This window comes from Vitis riparia, chromosome 17 (assembly GCF_004353265.1).
Source record: "Vitis riparia cultivar Riparia Gloire de Montpellier isolate 1030 chromosome 17, EGFV_Vit.rip_1.0, whole genome shotgun sequence".
Taxonomy (NCBI): Eukaryota; Viridiplantae; Streptophyta; class Magnoliopsida; order Vitales; family Vitaceae; genus Vitis; species Vitis riparia.
Genome location: NC_048447.1, coordinates 10,862,764 through 10,885,985, shown reverse-complemented (window position 1 = coordinate 10,885,985; position 23,222 = coordinate 10,862,764). Strand labels below are relative to the sequence as shown.

The following is a 23,222-nucleotide window of genomic DNA, read 5'->3' as shown; positions in this document are numbered from 1 at the left end:
AACATTTGAATGTGTTATGAGGCAAAGAATCATATAAAGAATACAAATTCCCAATGCATTCACTTACAGCATATCTTGGTGAGAATTAAATGAGATAATCCTGAAATAAAGCTTCAATAAACCAAGGGTGGAAAAACAATCAAATAGGCCTGTGATACAATTTCCACTAAAAAAAAAAAAAACATTTCAACTCAATTCTTTACAATGAACAAACAATGGCATTCAAGAATACCCAAATTTTCCCAAAAATTTTTAAAAAATAAAATAAAATTCGAAACCGATAACAGCCATAATTACGAGCAACATTCAGAGAGAGTTGATATGCTGCATTTCAACACAAGACAGCATATAGAAAATTGAACTCACAGCTTCCTGACAGCCTGACTCTGATGGAAACAAAGCCTCTGGACTGCATATTAGTGTGGTTGGATTACTAGTAACATCTGAAATTCTAAATTATTTTCAATAGTGAATTTCATTTGAAACACATGAGGCTCCTTCCAACAAAGACATTCCTGAAAATTGGAATAAATAGATATGTCAATCAATATGCTAAATCATATACATGTATAAATGCTTATTGAAAATGCACAAGAGTGAGAGGAATGTGAATGATGGATTCTTTCTCATGTGGGATTTCTTCTGTATTGGAAGGCATGACAGACATGACAGAATGATGAAATAAAAATGAAAATCAAATGAAAGAAAAATACAGGATAGTTTGCATATGTTTGTTGACCATGCTCAAAAACAATTTTCAATTTTTGAGACAAGAAAATATATTTGACAATCAGAAAACAGAGAATAAGAGTATTTTTAAAAACTATTTTTGAAAACATTTCCCAAATAGAACCTTTGTTTTCTCCGCTAATAATGAGGAAGGAAACAAAAATGACTATTTCAATACAACTGCACCACGAAAATCATAAGGTATAATGTCTATGTAGCATTGTATAATATCCTTTTTCTTCGATCGGGCAACAAAATAAGATGGTGAAATATATAAGAAGAACGTTAGTAACAACATAACTATAGAAGCATCATACAGGTGAAAGCCAGAAAAAACCTCTTTTGACATCTTGTTGTAATATTCAAAGACATAAAACATGAGATAAAACTTGGTGAAAATCATTTTGTTAGATGCTCAACAGAAAATAGGCAAGTCTTAGGGATGAAGTAAGTGAAGGCCCTTACAGCCATCCTCGATGCCGTTTTTTTTTCTTCTCCTTTTGTTTCTGTTGTGGCTTGATAACTACCTTGATTGCAGCATCAAAGACAGCTTTCACATTCTGTGATTGCCGAAAGGATAAGATACATTACAATAATAATAATAAATAGAGTTTCAAGGTATCTGTCAGACAAAATAGAGAACATCATCTCCAATTATAGTTAACAGCGAAAACCATGGCAAAGTAGGATCCACATTTAATAAGGGTGACAGTTTACACTAAAAACACGTAGGGAAAATTCAAGCTTCCTATCTGCCAGCCTTTTGAAGTATCCAAAGGATGTTATGCCATTCAGCAGGGCTTCCAGATAGAGCTATCATAAAGAGGAAAATAGTTTTCAAATGGATACTGCAGTCAAATTAAGCAATGTACTTTCACCAAAGCACAGGGAAAGTTGCATGGAGATCTTTGGGGAGCCTGGAACCATAAATGTATTATCACAAGAAATGTGAAACTTTTGCAGCTTTTGCATCTTGTCTCTGGTAGGTCTCTTCCATCATATGACACACATGTTCTAGATTACGATGCTGAGTTCATCAATAATCATACTGTGAGTTTTCTGATTGCCCAAGGACAACCAATATGTGTCTTTCAGAATTTCCTTTTTTTAAAAAAAATCTCTATCATATACGTATTGGAAGCGAGATGACTTCTGATTCCATGACAATTTTACCACAACGGGAAGCGAGAACTGTAGGCCATCTTAAAGTTTCCCCAAGAATCCAATGCAATAAACAGAAGAATTCCCTGATCAGAATATTTACGCTGGTAGAACTGTTTTATTTTCTATGGGTAGCATGACCTGAGAAAAAGCCTACTTGCCCAAACAAAAAGATCCACGAGGGCATGTAGACTCTGAAGCAATGAATATTACCCCTAATGGGAAATTTGTGACATTTTATCAGTACCTGCTGAGTTTTTGAGCTGCATTCAATATAATATGCAGCACCAATCTGTTTGCGGAGTTCCTCACCCTGATTATTCAAAAATCACTACGATTAGTAGCAGTGTTTAAATGATTGGTCAACAGAGAGCAGAAAACAGCTACTGAATAGAAATCACACCTGTGCAGTGGTCACAGGAACCAATCCAGGATGATCAGTCAAATAGTGTTTGTCCTCACGAAGATCTAGGAGTCCAATATGACTTGCATTAAAAAATAAATCAAATAGCAGCACATAGCTAACAACCACCATTAGGGACCATTAAAATAAAACATATATGTCAATCCATATCATATAATTGGTTTTACACCCTTTCTCAGAACTAGAGCATGGGCAGCTATACCATGAGAATAGGAATGGTTAAGTGCAATACCACTAACTTTGAAATGCAGTATTGAAGGGATATGCTAATTCAGAACTTTGCTAAACTGGAACATGATACAGAGCACATGAAAGATTTTATATCTTGAAACAATTGAAGAGCAAAGTCTTTGATTTGATTAGGCACTGGAATCAAAGGATTCCTTTCTGAATATGCAACTGATAAAAGCTGAAAAATAAAATGAAAACTGAGGTAGTGAGAGAAATCATGTAAATGTAGAAGTTACAGCTATGTTTCAGAATTGTTCTCAAGAATAGTTTTTTGTTTTTGAGAATAAAAAAAGATGCAAACATGTTTGGTTATTGGTTATTTCCAAAACAAGTTTTTGAGAATTATTATCAAAACAGGGTGCTTTTTAATAATATCTTTTTAATTGTTTTTAGTTGTTTTTACTTGTTTTCTAACGGCTATTTTAAAAAGCAATTATATAAATATGGTGAATGATAGAAAATAACGTATTATAGATAAAAACAATTTTTAAGAAATATTTGAAGACACAAAAAACAAGTTGAGAACATTCCACGTTCCCAAACAAATCTTTGTTTTAGAAAAGATCAAAAAATTGTTTTTTTCTAACTGTTCTCAAAAACTAGTTTTTGAGAAGTGGTTTCAAAAGAATTCCTAAACAAGCCTTACACATCAGTGCCATAAAATTATTCTTGTGTTCATTAGGCAACTAGCAGATAATAACTACTTATAAGCTAAAATGAAGAGCCACCTTATCATGAGGGTGGATAAGTTGAGCTTTGATCAAAAGTGGATTGGACATATCAAATTTTGAATATCCAAGTTTAGGTTCTCAGAGTCAATCCATGGGACCAGAATGGACTTCTTCCACAGTTTGAGAGTGTTGAGACAGGGTGATACTCTCTCCCGTAATTTGCTTGTGTTAGTGATGGAGGCCTTGAGTTGGTTCATCTGTAGTGAGGTGGAGGGTTGTTTACCAAGTTCATGCCAATGGGTGAAATCTTAGTTTGGTTCTATCTGCCTACTTGGTTCTATCTGTCAACATGGGATTCAGTTGAGAAGCAGTTTAAGAAAAGGTTGGTCACTTGGAAAAGGCAATATCTGTGGAAGGGAGTCAACTTACACTTGTTAAAACCAATCCCTCCGGTTTACCAATTTACTTCACATCCCTATTTGTCATTCCAAGGGTAATACAGATTAGGCACAGAAAAGATTCAACAGGACTTTTTACTGGGTGAGGTTCCATGGAGGGTAAATTGCGCTTAGTGAAGTAGTCGATGATTTTTTTTTTTTTTTTTTTAATAAAAAAAGGGTGGGCTAGGAATTAGAACTCTTTCAATCCTTAACAAGGTGTTCCACATGATGGATTTTAATAGCTGAGGGAGGTTGTTTGTAGAGCTGAGTTATCTGGAGGAAGTTGGATGTAAAGGAAAGGGGTTAAGATCTCTAAAGGAAGATAGATACAAGGAGTAGGTGTTTGGAAAGGAGAAAATGGTGGGGGTGATTTCTATTCTAGATGGAGCATGACAATATGAGTGATGGTCTCAAGTCTAAGTTCCTGTTCAATGGGTGCTGTGGCAATTTGCCCCTACAAAAGGTCTTTGTTGTTTTGTTCAGCATAGTTTCTCATAGAAGTGCTTGGTTTGTGCAGGTTTGAAAGGAAAAGGTAGGAGAGGTTATTGGGACCCTTGTTTTCAGTTCACCGTTGGGATTTGGAGTTGCAGAGCTGTTCCTTCAGCGAATTTAGATACTGGGTGGCAGGAAACACTATGTGGATAGCTTATTTTAGAGGTATGCTAAGAATGGGCTTTTCACAGTAAAATATTTTGTGAAACTTAGCTGTAAAGTAATTCAAACATGTTATCGCAAAGGAAGTTTGGGGTTTGACCGCTCCTTGAAAGTTTAGTTTTAAGGCAGTGTAAAAGAGGATGATAACTACTTATCAACCCACAAGAAAGGTTGGTCAATGATTAATTGGTGTTGGCTGTAAGGAAGAATCAGGCAAGTCATATCTGAAAACCCAAAGGAAATAACTGTTTGTTTGCTTTGGAACAAATTGGTCTTATCAATTGTGAATCCCCATAGATCGCAAGAACCCTCACTTAAGTCTTCAGTACGATTTGTTTTATCTACTACTTAGGTTTAGGTCCCATTACTTCTTCTGCGATTTTTCTTAAGAGAAGATATGACTGACTACAGTTCTTGTTAGTAGAGTTGCAGAACTCAAGAAATAGACAGCGAGAAAATCATATTTATCATATTCTTCTCCATTGTGTGAAAACCTGCATCTTCTGCTACTTGTTCTCTTTATTTGGAATTGCTCAGATGCTTCCATGATTGATTAAGAATGATTTCATGGTTGGTATAGTACATTTGTGGGCTAGAGAAACTTAAGGTATGGAGGTGGCTCCCTTGTCCTTGTTTTATGCATTTAGAGAATGTCCAACTGAAGAAGTTTGAAGAACTTGAGAGCTAATGATGCATTTCTAAATGTGTTTTTTGAATGATCTAGGAATTCTATGAGGGAGGTTAACCCTTCTTTTGCAAAGTTCATTGATTGCTTGGGGAGTGTTTGGGTCAATTTAGGGCCTTTGTCTTTGTTTTATTCATAGTCATTCAACACACTTTATATACATCCTATGTACTAGGGTCGAACTTCCCTTTCTGTTTGACCCTTGTTGGCCTATTTCAATAAATAAACAAATAAATAAATAAATGAGAGAACAAATAGAAAGGAACAAACAGAAAATAGTTGAGCACTTGGTTTGCAAAGGTCATTCCCCAATGCCCGATAGTTCATTGCTTTATTAGGTTTTATTTGATAGATTCTATAATATTTCCTATAGGAAATATTTTTTATACTTGTTTTTCTTGATCTATACTAATTCTTATAGGAAATATTTTTTATATGTCTTTTTGCAAGAAAAACTTTTTACATTTTTCATAAGGGGAAAACAAAATAATAAGATGAAACATGCAGCTGAATTTTTTTGGATCATTGGATTTGATGTTAAGGATTGGAGAAGGTCCTGCAGTTGCATCATGATTTTATGGTAAACTTGTTATTCCTATTTAGATTTTATCGATATTCAAAAGTGGTTTGTCATGCCTGACTATGGGTACTATAAAGTATAATGAAAAATCAACACTGAACATAGAAGGAGAAGGTTAAATAATATGACTCCTCAAGGCAAACATACGCATGATTGTTCTTCACTAAAAACAAAATCAAGAATCATCCATCAAAACAAGCCAGAAGACTCAAATGTAACTTTTTCAGTGGAAAATGTGGCTCGATAATAATTTATTCTAAGTTCCCCCATCCATTTTTCAGTGCTGTATGCTTGATAAGTAACATCAGAAAAGAAGACCCTAACAAATTCTTGATCCCATTATTTTCACAAGATGACAGGCTAACAGTTTCTATAAGCATAAACCTTACAATAATCAATGGAAATCCTGGATTTAGTTTACATATCCAGTATCATCAAATGGGATGTAGCACCATTATAATGCTGGTCAATATTTTATACTGTAGTACCCTAGATCAAACAAGAGGTCCTTTAAGCTTGGATCCAATAGATTCCAAAGGTTATTTTTATTGAAGATATATGGCTACTGATGGGCATCCCCTTGATAAAGGTGACACTTCTCTTTATTAAGGACATTGAAAAGCCAAGATCTCCTTTTATTAAACAGGAAAACAAGATTTAAAAGGGACTCCATTATCTTTGCACTATGAAAAGGAAGAAACCAATAAAAAACAGATGTTGTCAAACTCAGTGAGCAGACATGATCCATTCCATCAATCCATAGACTGAATAAATAAAGGTACCTGAAGTGTCACACAGTTCATAAATTTCTCTTTATTAAGGGCATTGAAAAGCCAAGATATTTTTTATTTGCACATGGACGCAAGATCTAACAGCAATAACATTATCTTGACACTATGATAAGGATTCTACCAATAAAAAACAGATGTTGTCAAAATCAGTGAGCAGACATGATCCATTCCATCAATACAGAGAACCAATCAATAAGGGTACAGAAATCTCATTAATCATGGTTGTGAAACCATGGTAAGAATTATCTTCTCAATGACCAGCCATGCTGCATGGGTTTGGATGTGAGTATCAGGTATGGTATCATCAAGGTGTAAAATACTTCCCAAGTAATTAGGACTAAGGCTTCTCTCCCTATTTCTCTCTAATAAAGTCTTTAGTTACTTACCATGCAATTTGGACTAAGGCTTTGTATTTCCCAATTTTTATGAAGGAGATGCTTTTGCCATGAGATCACCTCATTCAAGAGCTGAGCTAATGCCATTTCAGTGTTAACACACACCAGGATCTCATTTTAAAGACTTTTGGCTCTCCCTGGACTTTATGAGTTGGGATTCACATTTAAGTGAACATAACAAGACTTTACAGTGCCTAAAACAATATTCCACACATCTTTACACATGTAGCACACCCTTCACAAATAGTCCTAGGGTGGTAAAGTGGAGCAGAAGCATGGCCTTCAGGGAATTGTGTCGTCATGGACAGGCATCATAAAGCATCTACACAACTATCATTATTGTAATTTAGATAAGAAGAAACACCATTACCATGGTTTGAATAAGATTCTATTAGTAGCAAAGAAAATCATTTTGGGGTTTCAGATAATAAGATCTATTGTTATGCTTCTGTTCATGCTGGAAAAATGTCAATAGAACAACCGGCAACCTCCTCAAGAACCATTGTTTTTCTAGGTTAACAAAAAAGCGACAATTTGGAAGAAACAAAATTTCCTCCGTCGACATAAACTTTGCAAATTAGCTTATTCAATGATGTAACAGCTGAAACATTCAGAGTAACTATAGTGGGGGAGCATCCACTAGTCTCAATCATACACTTTAGAATCAGTTGAGAAGAGAAAACGAAAAAAAGAACTTAATAACAACCAATAAAATAGAGTTATAAAGAGTGTCTCAAAAAATTCAATAATAGATAATTCCTGACTTACCCAATTTTGTGCCTACAAGTACAATTGGAATTCCAGGGGCAAAATGCTGAAGCTCAGGAATCCACTGATAAAGCATTCTTACATCAGTAATTTCCATATACAGAGGAAAATATCAGAATTCATATCCAACAATTCTGGGATAAATTCACCTTTTTAAGTACATTTTCGTAGCTTGCCCGACTCACTAGTGAGAAGGCTAAGATGAAGACATCTGCCCCTTGATAGCTCAAGGGCCTTAATCTATTGTAATCTTCTTGCCCTATAAACAAGATTGATAACACAAGTTTTAAAACAAAATTTCCAAATTTAGTATAGCTGTTGTTGGTAGACCCACTGCAATTCGAAAATTTCACGATGAATCTAGCAAAAAAAAGAGAGTAAAAGAATAGAAAAATGAGCTGGAATTTGATTGTGCTACAGAGAAATATTACCAGCTGTGTCCCAGAGGCCCAAGTTAACAGTGGTGCCCTCAGCTACCACATTTGCACTGAAGTTGTCAAACACTGTTGGTATATAGTCCTGATGATCAAACAAACTTTTACAACAGAAAAAATAATAACAATAACAACAAATGAGAAAATCTTTAGGATGAAGGGAAAAAAGAAAAAGAAAAAAAAAAAACCCAAGAAAATGAAGAGAGAAACCCAGAAAAGAGAAAGACCCACAGTCAAACCCTGAAGCTAACATGTTCAGAGAGAGAATAAATTGAATGACTTTCGAAACTAGGAGAACACAAAAGCTGCAAAACCCAGATGCAGAAACACATAAAATAACACAATAAACCAAACACAAGCAACCAAAAAAAGGAAAGAAAATATATATAAAAAAAAAACACAAAAACAAAAGAACTCCGGATAGATCTTCTAAAAGAAGAAAGAACATACAGATGGAAACTTGTTGCTGGTGTAGCAAATAAGCATGCAAGTCTTCCCCACAGCCCCATCTCCTACCGTCACACATTTGATGAACCTCGATGCACTTGAAGCCATTCTTCACTGTTACTAAACCAAACAAGAAATCTTGAGACTACCCAGAACCAAAATTTTCAACTTTTTGAAGACTGTAAGAAAAAGAAGAAGCCGGTGAGAGAAAATCACATGATTCTCACTCATTCACTTCCTCTGTACCGCCTCTCTCAAACTTTTCCTTCTTTTCCCAATTGGGTTGGCAAATAAAGATTGGATTTTCATTCGAATTTCTACCCTTTTTTTTAATTAATCTTTTTCTTACTTAGAGCGAGACAGCGTGGATTTATGAGACCCTGAATCAAAGGTTGTGTATTCGCACATTTAAGACTGGGACAGCGGTTTAGCCCCTTTTTCCTGCTTCTGGGCGGTGCACCCGTGATGTGATGCCTTCACTCCCCCCTCCCCCCTCCTACCTTTTTTTTATTTTATTTTAAATATCAGGTAGTTTTTCCTTTATGAAATATGAAATTGAAGGGGTTGTACACACTATGCCTTGTGGAATATTCTCTACATTAAGATTTGGTGCTTTAGAAATCTAGTATCATTCTATTTATATTTTTTTTTTTGTGAATCATTTTTAAAATTGATAAAAAGTGTCACAATCAATAACACATATTCTCATGTCTATTTAATACAACCCCCAACCACCTCAAAATAAAATATAAATCTTAAAATTGGAGAATACAATCCTTGAATCATTGGTTTTCCAATTTTTTTTTTTTTTTAAATTATGGAAATTCAGAAGGGTTTATTGGGTAGCTTTCTCAGTCTTTGTAAATGCAAAGGTTGGTTGGTGTTGTGAAAGAAATGAAGTCCATGTCTGCAACATTGGAGTACAAAAATGGACCATAGCCATTATATAATGCCACCATAATGGCAACATGGATTGGAATGATGGAGTTGTGTAAACCTTGGGACCACAAGGAATGGTTTCTTTTTTACTTGACTTGGGTTTGTCATCGGAGGGCTAAAATTGGCTGGTCTTCCATCCTTTAAAGAAGGTAGAAAAAGGCATATTACCCTTTATTTTTATCTTGCTAATAGGAATTGAAGATGATCCCTTTAAAGAAAAAAAAATTGGAGCAAGGTTGGGTATTCCACCATTTGATGCAGAAGTAGAGAGTGGAAATGGGGAGGCCATTAGAATGATTGCAGACATAAAAAAGGGTCAGTCCCGGGCATAAGTAAAGATTAAGCAACTTGATAAAGAAGGATGACCACAAAAGTCAAGAAAAAGGGGAATAGAAAAAGGAAAAGAAAGAGAAATGGAAAAGGTTGAGGACTGTTTAGGAAACTGCAGGAACTCTCAAGCTGTTGGGCTTGGAATAATACAGAACATATCTGTTGCGATGGTGGATTTGTTACAATGACTAGAACTGATGTGTTTCGGCTGTTTTGATAAAACAAAGGTGCTTGAGCCCACTCACCCGTCTTGGAGCAGGTTGGTAGAAGGTGTGGTAGGTGCTTGTGTGGCAAATTTCAAAATTGAGGCTAAGGTTGTTCTATATTTGGTCCATCCCACACGCATCTTCTTCGAAAATTCTTTTATTATTAGAATATCTCAATAGGTCCTTGAGCCTATCCATTCCCAGTAGGATTGGTGGAAGTGGAGTCAATGGATGGCGGGCTTGGTGACTAGATTGTGGGGAAGAGAACAAAAGGCCTCTAATAGTTACAGTAATGGTGACGACTCGTTCAGATGGAGAGGCATGGTACTTCAGCTTTAACAATCAAGGAGCAATTCATGGCCTTGTAGGTATGAAAGGAGACCTATCAAGCAAGTAGAGTACCATAGGCAGTTGAAAAGTTGTTTTCAAAATCGAAGGGTTATCAATTCACGATTTAATGATCGACGTGGTTAAATCATGAACATACTAATAATATCATAAATATATAATTTATATATTATAAAATTTAAAAATAATTAAAATCAATAAATTTAAAAACTAATTAATGACAAAGCATCATCTAAATATAGACAAAAACTCAAATAAAAAATAATTTTCATGATTATTATAAACATAATAGTATTTTTATTGCATAAATAATAAAATAGCTCAAACTTACAAAAACTCAAATAGAAAATAATTGTCATAATTATTATAAACATAATAGTATTTTTATAAATAATTAAATCTCCACTAACCAGAGACACAAAAGGGGGTGATTTTGCAATTTTGGGTGTTTAGGGGACTTTTGAGATAAGGTTGTATAGTGAGGGTCATTATTAATTTATTAATTATTATAATGGTGGGTTTTGTGTTGTTCAGACTCTTGACAAGAAAAGGGAGCTTTGATAGCTAGATTGGTGTTGCAGTGTAAGGTTGTCGGTGGGAAAGGTTTGATATCCAAATGAGTGCTCATGTAGGTGGGGTGGGTATGCAAATCTTTAGGGAGGGCTTGCTTCCTTACCAACGACGATGAAGTGGTTGTTGTTATCACTACAACAAGTGGGTGACAATGACGATGAAGGCACAATAACAAGTAGTATGATTGGTGATGGTGCTGCTGAGAACTAAGTAATGAGGTGAGAAGATTGAGAGAGTGAAACTAAAATAGGATTTGGAAGTAGTAGGGAGTGAGATGAGACACCATTTCTCATTCAAAGATAGCAAAATGATGTCGTTTTAGTCTAACAAAGTTCTAAAAAAATTATTATTATTTGAACTATTTGGTTCACTAAGAACCATTTGGTTTAGGTGGTTCATCGGTTCAACCGTTAGTGTAGGCGATTCAACACTGGTTCAACCTTCAAATGGTCCAAAGGTTCAAATCGAATTGGAGAGCCAATCGATCGACAATCGGACTAGTCGAACTAACCGATCTGATTCGGTTCTCAAAACATTAGTTGTTTTATATAATGGACCAATTGTTTGCTCAAGGAAAATGAAACTCTTTGGGCGTACCTAATATTCCCCAACTTACCTAGCTTAGACCCAATGACTTTAGATACTGTTAGTATGAAGATGCTTAAAAATGAATTGGAACACTTTCTATGGAGTTGAATCAACGCCTAACATAACTAGTTGGAGGAGATGTTTTGGCCAATTAGCCTATTCTTGTTGGAATATTTTTAAATCACTTCATTCCAAGTCTTAAATCCTAAAGGTGCCTCTAGATTTAATAGCAGAAGCAAAACTGCATATCAGAATAAGATACTGAGAACAAAGGTATCATATCTAAGATTTAGATTTTCCTAGATTAAATCTTGTCGATGAAGAGATATGTTGAAGGCGTAGTAATCATCATAGATCTCATAAACCCAATGATCTTCACAATGATTCTTCCTTAAATCTTAACACTGAAGGGGTGGAATCCTTTCTAAGGTTAGTTATTAGAACCCTTTCTCTCTCTAGAGTGAGTAGGAAAACTAAAAATGAAGCTCTAACTCTTAGGAGAGTTTACATAAGCTTATTGTGGGCTTAAGTGACTTGAACTCATCATATGTTTGAGTCATTAATCCAACTTATTTAGGTCCTAATTGACTAATTAGTCATATTAGGTTCCAATTAATCAATTAGCTCAATCTAGAGAGACCATTCACAAGTTCTTATGCAATCTTGCATTTTTACCAAAATGCCCTTATGCACAAATATGAATAAAAAACTCAATTAAGCGTAATAAATTATGTTATCAAAGAATACGAACTCAAACGGGAACCATTAGAACCTATAAGAAAATACTAACTTTCTCATAATCCAATTTTGAAATTGACTCAACATCTCTTTATAAAGAGTCAATTGCATTTCAGTATTATATATATACAAAAACTCAATTCTATGACCTACTATCCATTGCATGCAAACTTCGTATGAATTGGTGTCTATAATTTTACGATGTATGTTCTATTAAACTCACAAGATTACCTCCTCAATCCTTAAGTTATATATCATTTTTATTATGTGATTAATTGACATACTCTAACTTTTTAAGATATTTGTCAATTCCACTTAAGGAATTACTACTATCATATATTTCATGATCATATATCCTCAAGATTGTTGGATACAACCCTAGAAAAGCATGACATGATGTAACATATTTTAAATTTATTAATAAATTTATTTATTTATGATTTTAGTTTTCTTCATTATTCATTTATGCATTAATTAGTTATTTGAACATTTACGCTCATATCACTTGGATTATACATGACTTGGATGCATTAAGAGTTGCATAGAAGATCTAAGTCATGGATTCCTTGTAAAATGATAAGTGGTTCATAATTAGTTTATGGATTCAAACAATTCAGTAGATATTGTAATGCATTACTTCCTAAATGGAAGGATGACTTGTCTTGGACATTGGGATAGGTTTCCCATGGTGAGTGTACTAATATGTATAGTTACATATTGGATAGGATTTACGGTGAATCATGACATTAGTTATTGAATAGTCATGATTTGTCAAGCCACTATATTACATGAATTCTCAACCTTAAGAGAATATTAAGTCTACACTGAAATCAACATGAGACTTTGACATATGGGTGAGACCATAAGGTGGTCACATATTCCTTATGGATTGGGTTATTTTTTATGAAAAATGATGGCAACAAGCATTTTCAATAGAGGCACCATGATATCTCATGAGATTGAGATTGCGTGTCTTTTTGGGTGATCCTAAGGACATCTAATTAGGAAAACCATGGCTACAGTAATTCATTTAATGGAATTTGACATATGCTCTTACGAGCTAGAGTATGTTTATTGATCACATAATAGGAGGATTTGTAACTCAAGGATTAGAGACATAATATTGAGATGTTGATAACATTACCTTATTAGATTATAGACACCAATTTATGGGGAGTCTACATGTAGTGGATACAACCCAAACTTTGTAATTAAATAAGATATTGGAGTGTAGTTGACTTTTTTTTTAGTAAAGTGTTGAATAAACTTCAAAATTAGATTATGAAAGAGCTAGTATTTTGTTATGGGTCCTAGTGGTCCCCGCTTGAACTCCTATTTTATGGTGGCAAGTATGTTTGGGAAATTTCGGGTTTGCAGTTTAAAGTGTGCACAATGACATTTTGGTAAAAACAAAATTGTGCTAAATCTTATGAATGGACTTTTTGAATTGGGTTAATTAATTAATTTGCTCTATCGGGTTATCGTTAATTAATTAAGACTTAAGTGAGCTAGATTGGGTGACTTAAGCTCAATTTGGGTTCAAATCACTTAAATCCATAAGGAAGCCTATAACTATTCTCTTAGGATTTAAAACTTTAGACTTTTGTATTTTGCTTTCCAAAAAGTGAGAAAAAACATTAGCTACCTTTAAGAAAGAAAGAGAAGTTCACCATTTTTTTTGTAAATCCTAAAGTGAATAGCAATATGGGAATTGACTTTTATGAAATGGAACTAAGTGAAGGAAACTAAATTAATAATTGTTGGGATTGAGCCCTTAAAATCAAGAAATAATGTAACAAAGTTAGATTTTAACTATCCCCTAACTATTCTTTTGGTGTATTGACATTGATTTGAGTATTCAATTCATGTCTCTTACATTGTATATGACTTGAGTGTATTAAAAGTTGCACAAAAAATACAAGCCATGGGTTCCTTATAAGTAGATATATTGTCTACAGTTGGTTCATGGATTTGGGCAATCTAGCAAAGACTGTAGTGCACCACCTCTTGATTGGAGGGATGACTTATCTTGATCGTCGGGATGAGTTTCCCATGGTGAGTGTACTAGTATATGTGATGCACACTGGATAGGACCTACGGTGAATCATGACGCAAGGCTATCATTTATCATGATTAATCAAACTACTATACTACATGGACTCTCAACCTTGAGAGGATATTAAGTTTGTGCTAAAATCAACAAGAGGCTTTGACCTATGGGTAAGACCCTAAAGTGATCATATATCTCTATGGATTGGGTTACTATTGATGGAGGTTGTTAACAATAGGTATTCTTAATATAGAAACCATGATATCTCATGAGATCAAGGCAATGTGTCCCTATGGGTGAACCAAAGGACACGTGATCATGAAATTTGTGTCCACGACAATTGCTTTAGTGGAATTTGACATGTGCTCCTTGGAGTTAGAGTACATCAGTTGATCACATAATAAATGAGATTTGTAACTCAAGGATTTGAAAGACAATCTTGCTAGGTGATAACACTACCTTGTTAGATTATAAACATTAGTTAATGGGGAGTCTACATATAGTGGATAGTAGGTCACGAACTCGAACACTTAGTGTTTTGTTATTATTTACATAAGATACTGGAGTTCAATTGATTATCTATAGTGGGATGTTGAATCAACTTCAAAATTGGATAATAAGTGAGCCAGTACTCCTATGGGTCCCAATGGTCCCCGTTTTGAACTCATATACCTTGTTGGCATGAATTATGAGAGTCGGATTAGCTCTAGGTACATTTTTGTGCATAAGGGTGTTTTGGTAATTATGAAAGGTTGCACAATGATAAATGAACAAAGTCTCTGAATTGGGCTAATTGATTAATTAGTAAGCCCTATTAGGTTAATTAATCAATTATGACCCATTTTGGGCTAGATTAAGTGACCCAAGGCCATATGGGCTCAAGTCACTTAAGCCTAATTAGGATCCCTATAAATATCTCATAGAGGTTAAGATTTCCATAACTTTTGTCTTCCACCATCCAAAGAGAAAAAAAGTCATAACCTTCACCCTCATTTTCTCCCTATCGAAAGTGTGCCAACAAGGTTGAGTCATCGGGCGGATACAAGACTTCTAACAACTTTAAGGTTATCTTCAACACTTGGAATTTAAGGTTTGGGAACATCCAAACCGAAAGGTTAGTACTTTAACCCTAAAAGATCAATTTTTAAAAAATTGGTATTGCTTCCATTGCTTAGATCTAAGATGCTAAGCTTTCCACAATCCAACTTAGTGTATAGAAATTAGAGAGAACAAAAGCCTTTTAAGTAATATGATCTTAAGTTTTAAGATCTTTGGTCGTTTGCGATCAACCTGAGCTCTAAAACTTAAGATTGCATCTAAAACCTAATTTTTTTTTTTTTTAAATAGACTCCTAAAACCATCAAATAAATGAGATGGATTACTAGTTTAAGATTTGATCTTTTAACTCTTCCTACTCTTTATAGCTTTGTTATGGGGTAGATAACAATAAAGAAGATCATGATAACTAATGATCAAGAGTTACTAAGAATCACTAGTATCGGGTAATAACTTACCGTATCATTCCCCAAACTAACTCACAAGGATAGGATAAAAAAAATGATAAATTGTAACTCAACCATTGATTAATCTCATTTTTATAATGACTTACCCATTGTCCCTATAAGTTTTCAAGCACTTAGGTTTTCATGTTTCAAGCTCCAAGTTGGCTTTTTATCCTCTCATGGGGGTGAAATCACAATCACAATCCATAAAAAAGTAAAATTCCATAATTTGAATTAAAAAAAACTAAAAACAATAGACTTAATAAAAAATAAAAGAAACAAACCAAAGTTCTCATCTTCTTCCACATTTAATGTCAAACTCCCAAAAAAGATCCAAGATGTCTAAACCCTAGAACTAAGAGAGTTTATATAGTATCATCAATGACCTAACATGTGACACACTCTCATTGGCCACTTATTACAAGGAAAAATCATAAACAACCTAAAAAACTTCAAAAATTACGAGTTATAAATGAATACAATGCATTTCAAATTGGATGGAGGCATTTGGAACTTATTTCTATTGGCATCTTAGATTTAAGTAATGAAAACAATAACAATTTTTTTAAAATTGATATTTTAGGGTTAAAGAACTAATCTTTAAGTTTGAATGTTCCCAAACCTTAAAATCCAAGTGTTGAAGATGACCTTGAAGTTGTTAGAAGTCTCATAAACCCACAATCTTCCGCCCGATGACTCAACCTTGTTCTTGGCACACTTTCGGTAGGAAGAAAAAAAAAATGAAGGCTATGTCTCTTTTTCTCTCTGGATGGTGGAAGACAGAAGTTATGGAAACCCTAATCCCTAAGGGGTATTTATAGGGTTCCTAATTAGGCTTAAGTGACTTAAGTCCACATGGGCTTGGGTCACTTAATATAGCCTAAAATGGGTCCTAATTGATTAATTAACTCAATAGGGCTTACTAATTAATCAATTAGTGCAATCTAGAGACCTTATTCACTTATCATTGTGCAATCTTGCGTAATTACCAAAATCTCCTTATGTGCAAAAGTGAACCTAGAACCAATCTAACCCTCATAATCCATGCCAACAAGGTATATGAGTTTAGAGTGAGGATCACTAAAATCCATAAGAGTACTGACTCCCTCATAATCTAATTCTGAAGTTGATTCAACATCCTACTACAAAGAATCAACTGAACTCCAATATCCTATGTAAATAACAACGAGACACTACGTGCTTGGATCCATGACCTACTATCCATTGTGTTCAATCTCTCCATGAACAGGTGTCCATAGTCTAACAAGGTGAAAACTATCAATCTTTCAAGACTATCTTTACTATCCTTGCGTTATAGATCTTCCTATTGTGTATTCAATTGACATGTCTTAGTTCTCAAAAAGCCTATGTCAAGTTCCACTTAAGGAACTACTATGACCATAGTTTCCATGAACACACCTCCTTAGGATCACCCAAGAGGACACACTGTCTCAATTCCATGAGATATCATGGTGTCTCTATTGAGAATACTAATTACTATCGGCTTCCATCAATAGTGACCCAATCCATATGGAATATATGATCAACTTATGACTTCATCCGTAAGTCAAAGTCATTGTTAACTTTAGCACAAACTCAATATTCTCTTAAGGTTGAGAGCCAACACAATGAAGCAACTTGGTAAGGTTATCACTACTTGACAGTCTTCAGTCATGACTCGTTGTAGGTCCTGTTCAATGTGTAATCATACACACTAGTGTACTCACCATGAGAAACCCATCCCGATAGCCGATACCAACTATCCCTCCAATTAGGAGGTGATGTACTACAACCTCTAATGAGTTGCTTAGACCCATGAACCAGTTGTAAACAAGTTATCCATTTGCAAGGAACCCATGACTTAGATCTTCTGTGCAACCCCTAATGCACCTAAGTCACGTACAATGCAAAAGATGTAAACAAGAATACTCATAAAGTATAATACATGGAATAAGGATATATTAAAAGTAAAACTAGAACATCATTAAATAAATAACGTATTCCAAATTTATTACATCATGTTATGCTTTTGAGGGCTCTATCCTAATAGTTTCAACGTGTCTCAGGGTTCAAACTTGATCACTAGTGGCTGAGTTTGATATTTGGATGAGTCATAAGTCAATTTTGAACTCATAAGTGGAAGGAAATGGTTCAATTTGAAATCAAAATGGTGAGTTCGAAATTCACAGGAAATTTCGAAATTCACCCATTGCTCATGCAAAAACTCCATGTTTTCATGTTCGAAATGCATGCCTTTTGCTTGAAATAGGTAGTAGGGGGGTTCTAACTTAGCTCATTCCAAATGTTTCCTTGCATTTCTTGGATTTAGATTTTCCATATATTTAGATTTAGATTTAATAAATTTACTTAGCTAAATTGTTTCATTAATTTAATTACCAATAATTAGTATATTTGGAATATGTTCATATTAAATGATTATTTAATTTGATTTTCACATTCAATTATAATTAATTAGTTTATTTTGTAGATTTCTCATATATTTAAATTTAGTAAATTAACTTAGCTAAATTATTTAATTAATTTAATTAACAATAATTAGTACATTTGGAACATGTTCATATTAAATTATTATTTAATTTTATTTTCACATTCAATTATAATTAATTAGTATATTTTGTAGATTTCTTATAGATTTAGATTTAGTAAATTAACTTAGCTAAATTATTTAATTAATTTAGTTATTAGCATAACTTAGTGAATTTGGAATATGTTCATTTACATGAGTATTTAATTTTATTTTCACATTCAATTGCAACATGTTAATTTTAAATGTTTACTTTTTTTTTTTTACATTGAAATCACATTCAATTGTATTTTTTTGCAATAGATTTAGAATGGATAGTGCAAGTGGAGGTGATCCTCCCATGACAAGGCGGGATCCAACTTGGAAGTATTGTTCACTAATAGAAGGAAACATAAATTGGACAATTTGTAATTTATGTGGACTATTGATGAAAAGTGGAGGCATCACGTGATTCAAGTTCCATTTAATGCATAAAGACCCGCATAAACAACACCAAAAAGTGTCCTAGAGTACCCCCCGAAGTGAAAGAAGAGATACGATTGATGGTGCATGACAAAACTAAAGCAAAAACAAAGAAAGTTGTAGATATTCAAGAGATTCATGCTCAATTACATGGCACAATGAGGGCTAATGATACACAACTGATAGATGAAGATAATGATGAAGATGTCGAGGATCAAGATGTGTATATGCATCCAACAAATATGCACCCAGATGAATGAGATACATATTGATCTGCAGTTCATGCCTCGAAAGCGATAAAATGGGAGTGAAAACAATATGAGAGCATCATAGGAAGCAAACGTAAAATAAGAGTCTTCGCGTCCTAATGGTACACCGACGATGATGCGAAAATCACAAAGTATGTGACATTCGAACCAATCGCTACCTATTGCCCCTTTGCTCTACAAGTATTTTGCAACAAGACAAGTATCAAAGATATATTCAAGGGTGCTTCAATTAAAGAAATGATGGGATGCTTAATAAGAAAATTCTTCATTTATGAAGTGTCGCACCCCAAAAAGCAAACCCTCATCACTTCAAGAATATGATTATTGGTACACAACAAGCAAGTAATTACTCATTTTTGAATTGTTATATTGTTTTAGACTTTTAATAAGTGTAGTCTTTTGTGACATGTTTTAAATATTTATTATATATGAATTGTAGGAATGAGAATCGAACCTCCATCTCCATATAAAATAAAGAACAAGTACTTGAAAATGGAGTAGAAAAAAAAAGAAGCTTATGTGAACTAACAAAGAGAAAAATGGAAGACATATAAGTGCATAATAATGTCAGATGGATGGACAGAGCTCATGAAATTAAGTATTATTAATTTCATGGTCTATTTAAAAGAGACCACGATGTTCCTTAAGTCAATCGATGCATCAAACAATATCAAAGACCATAAGTATATATAAGAGTTATTGAAGTTTGTTATCAAAGAAGTTGACAAAGAAAATGTGGTCCAAATTGTCACAGATAACAGGTGGGTGTTCATGAAAGCAATAAAGCTATTGATGAAGAAGTTTAACTTATATTGGACTTTGTGTGTGATGCACTACATTGAATTAATATTTGAAGACATTGGCAAAAGAATCAGTGTTGTATGTGATAAACAATGGTCGCAAGATAACCAACTTCATCTATAACCATGGTTGGTTACTTGCACAAATGAGAAAGTATTGTGGTGAAGGCATTGTTCGATCGGGAGCTACAAGGTTTGCTACCAATTATATTGCTCTTGATGGTCTTCTTAAAAAAATGGTCGATTTGAAAAGATTGTTTATGAGTAATGAATAAGCATAACACAAGCTCAGTCAAACAAAAGTTGGACGAGATTTGGAGCAATTAATGTTTGACCATTCGTATTGGGACAAAGTGACAAATATAGTTTCATTGTATGAGCCATTATATGTGGTGCTTCGACTTATGGATTCTAAAGTTGCTCCTACAATGTCGTTTGTATACGAGCTTATGCATGTGATAAAAGAGAACCTCATTTGTCAAGGAACTAGAGATTGGATCTTCAAAATAATAAAAGATTGTTGGGAACAAACACTGAGACATCCACTTCATGCAATAGGTACTTAAGTACTATATATCTTTATAAGTTTTTACTCTTAATTTATTTAATTTTCTCTAAAAAAAAATACTAAATCTACTTAATTTTATTGTAGCATACTTATTAAATCCAAGATCTCAATATAGGCGTGGAGTTGGTAGTGATCTGGAACTACTTTAAATGACCCATGATGTTTTTGCAAAATTAGACCCAACTACTGAATCTTTTGGTCAATTTGGAAATGAGGTAAATAAAAAATGGTTTTTTTACTCAATTTAATAAAACAATAATTTCATTCATCAATTTATTCGAACGTTTACTAACAAATATGATATTAACATACTGACCGTAAATCTCTATTGTAAATAAAATACTAAAGTCTAAATACATGGTAACTTTGGCCAAGAAAAACCAGATATTGAGTTACCATAGCTTAGTAGTGTTCCGGGTTGTCGTCCTTTGAGATCAGCTCTAATATGTTTATTTGTTCTTAGATTCAAATGATTAATTATTTACTAAAGGTAAGAAATATCTAATTCAAATGAATCAGAATAAAATATGGATGAAAATTTCCTAAATGAACCTATTTAAATTATAGAATAATTACTGATTTTTAATTCAATCAATTCAAGTTTGGGGCTTTCCACAATCTAACTTAAGGTATAGAAATAGAGAGAACAAGAGTTTTTAAGTAAAGTGATCTTAAGGTTTTGGGATTCTTAGCCGCTCACGATCAACTTGAGTTCTATAACTCAAAATTGCTTCGAAACCTAATTTTTTTCCTTTTTAAAATAAATTCCTAAAACCATCAAATGAATTAGATTGATTACTAGTTTAAGATTTGGCTTTTTAGCATTTCCTACTCTTTATAACTTTGTTTTGGGCAAATAACGATAGGGAAGACCATGATAACTAATGATCAAGAGGTACCAAGAATTACTAGTATCGGGTAATAACCTACCGTATCATTCCGTAAACTAACTCACAAGGATAGAATAAAAATTGATAAATTGTAACTCAACCAATAATTAATCTCATTATCATAATAATTTATCCATTGTTCCTGCAAGTTTCTAGCCCTTAGTTTTTCATACTTCAAGCCCCAAGTTGGTTTTTTATCATCTTATGGGCATGTCTTCACATACATAAGCCATAAAAGAATAAGAAAAAACCATTCTTGATGTCAAAGGAATTAAAAACAATAATTTATTCAATAATAAAAAGAAAAAAGAAAATAGACCAAGAAAAACCTTCAAGGTTTTTTTCTCTCATCCCAAGAATCGTTAAGCCATCTCCACTCCTAAAAAAGGCAAAAAAAAAAAAAAAAAAAAAACTCCCTAGTAAACCTAAATATCGAGTTTTTATAGTTTTCACCAAAAACCCTAACACGTGGCATGTTCCTATTGGCCACTTATTTTACAAATAATTACCTAAAATGATTTTAAAAAAAATAATGAAATCATGATTTCTAGTCGTGTGGGGCCCACTTAGGGAGGATGAAGTGCCCTAGATGCAATTCATGAGGTAGAGGAGGTGAAACATCAAAGTGGCAATGGGTGATTTCGAAATTGGGGTCATTTCGAATTCGTAAGTTGAATTTTGAAATCATTTCGAAATGGCACTTTAGCTTCACGCAGTTGTCTTCAAATGATCATAACTTCTTCATTTTAGCTCCAATTTGTACAAAATTTGAAGCGTTGGATTTCTAACTTCCTCATCTTCGAAACAATATATAATATACCTAAAATGGATTTCAGTAGGTATCATTTTAGCTCCAATTTGTACAGAATTTGAAGCGTTGGATTTCTAACTTCCTCATCTTCGAAACAATATATAATATACCTAAAATGGATTTCAGTAGGTACTCCAAATTTGTCCTGAAATTCAAAGTACATGTTACCACTAGATTTTGAGTTCTAAATTTCGATATAGTTGAATCTTGCTTCATGCCTCATTTCCTATGTTTTCTTGCCTTCTTTCTACTCCATAATGGTTATTTCTCAACTTCCAAACTCATAATATTCTTTTCTTGCCTTTTCTCATGGTCCATGAGTCTTGACTCGCTTATTTTTCTCATTTAACCATTCTTGATCTTTCAAAATGTAAAATAATTCAACTTGCACCATTTTCTTCCCTTGAACCTGAGATAAATCTCTAAAATACAAATTGAACTCATGTCTAGGGCTTTAACATCAATTTAGGTCAAGTTGGGTGATTTGAGTGTCATTTGGTACACAAATCATAGAATATGTGCAATTAGAGCACGTATTTTGGCTCTAATCACATACTATTCAATTTAATGTTGAATACGTAGCTTGTACTTTTTTGAGATGCAAAGAGAGGATTCGATGAGACAGTTGCAACAAGGTCAATTATGGTGCTTGGTGAGTATTTATAGAAAAAAAAAATTGCTTATCATTATTGCAAATTCACCACATAAGTATTTATATAATTATGTATTTGGTTGCAACTAAATGGTGGTTCATGTATGAGAATCAAACACTTACATTAAGGAAGTTAGCCATCAAAGTTCTCTCACAAAATGTGTCTTCTTTTGTCTATGAGATAAATTGCAGCACGTTCGCTTTCATCTACACAAAGCAACGAAATTGTTTGCTTTACCCTCAATTGGAGCAATTAGTTTTTTATTACTATAATATGAAGTTAAAGTTACATGATATGGAAGCAAAAAATGATCAAGTTACTAAGAAAGATTACCTTGATATTCTTGACATTTCAATCGAGATGTGTGAAAAAAAAATAATCAGTTGTTCAAATGGGTTAGGCCTATACACTTGGATAATGAAGTTGGAAATCCTGATCCACGAATTATCACTCATGCTCGAGAATTTGGCATTAATGAAGAACGTGTGTTGTCCGAAGAAGTTCACTCTGAAAATTTTACCAAAGATACTAAGGATTCAC

At 33.7% G+C, this 23,222-nt stretch overlaps 1 protein-coding gene across 7 annotated transcripts; it reads right to left on the bottom strand.

Moving 5' to 3' along the window:
* Window positions 1-90: 90 nt before the first annotated feature.
* Window positions 91-8,838, bottom strand: LOC117904021 (rac-like GTP-binding protein 3). 7 transcript variants are annotated; one of them, XM_034816550.1, is made up of 9 exons: window positions 8,760-8,838; window positions 8,414-8,530; window positions 7,961-8,064; window positions 7,679-7,788; window positions 7,530-7,593; window positions 2,294-2,358; window positions 2,138-2,203; window positions 1,195-1,289; window positions 91-515 (listed from the first exon to the last, which is right to left on the bottom strand). In XM_034816550.1, the coding sequence occupies exons 2-9, from the start codon at window positions 8,470-8,472 to the stop codon at window positions 476-478; spliced, it is 603 nt and encodes a 200-aa protein (XP_034672441.1). In that variant the 5' UTR covers window positions 8,473-8,530; window positions 8,760-8,838; the 3' UTR covers window positions 91-475. The 7 variants fall into 7 exon arrangements, with proteins under 7 accessions (XP_034672441.1, XP_034672437.1, XP_034672442.1 ...); XM_034816546.1 differs by having other exon boundaries at window positions 7,961-8,048; window positions 8,760-8,832; XM_034816551.1 differs by lacking the exon at window positions 8,760-8,838 and adding an exon at window positions 8,627-8,753.
* Window positions 8,839-23,222: the final 14,384 nt, after the last annotated feature.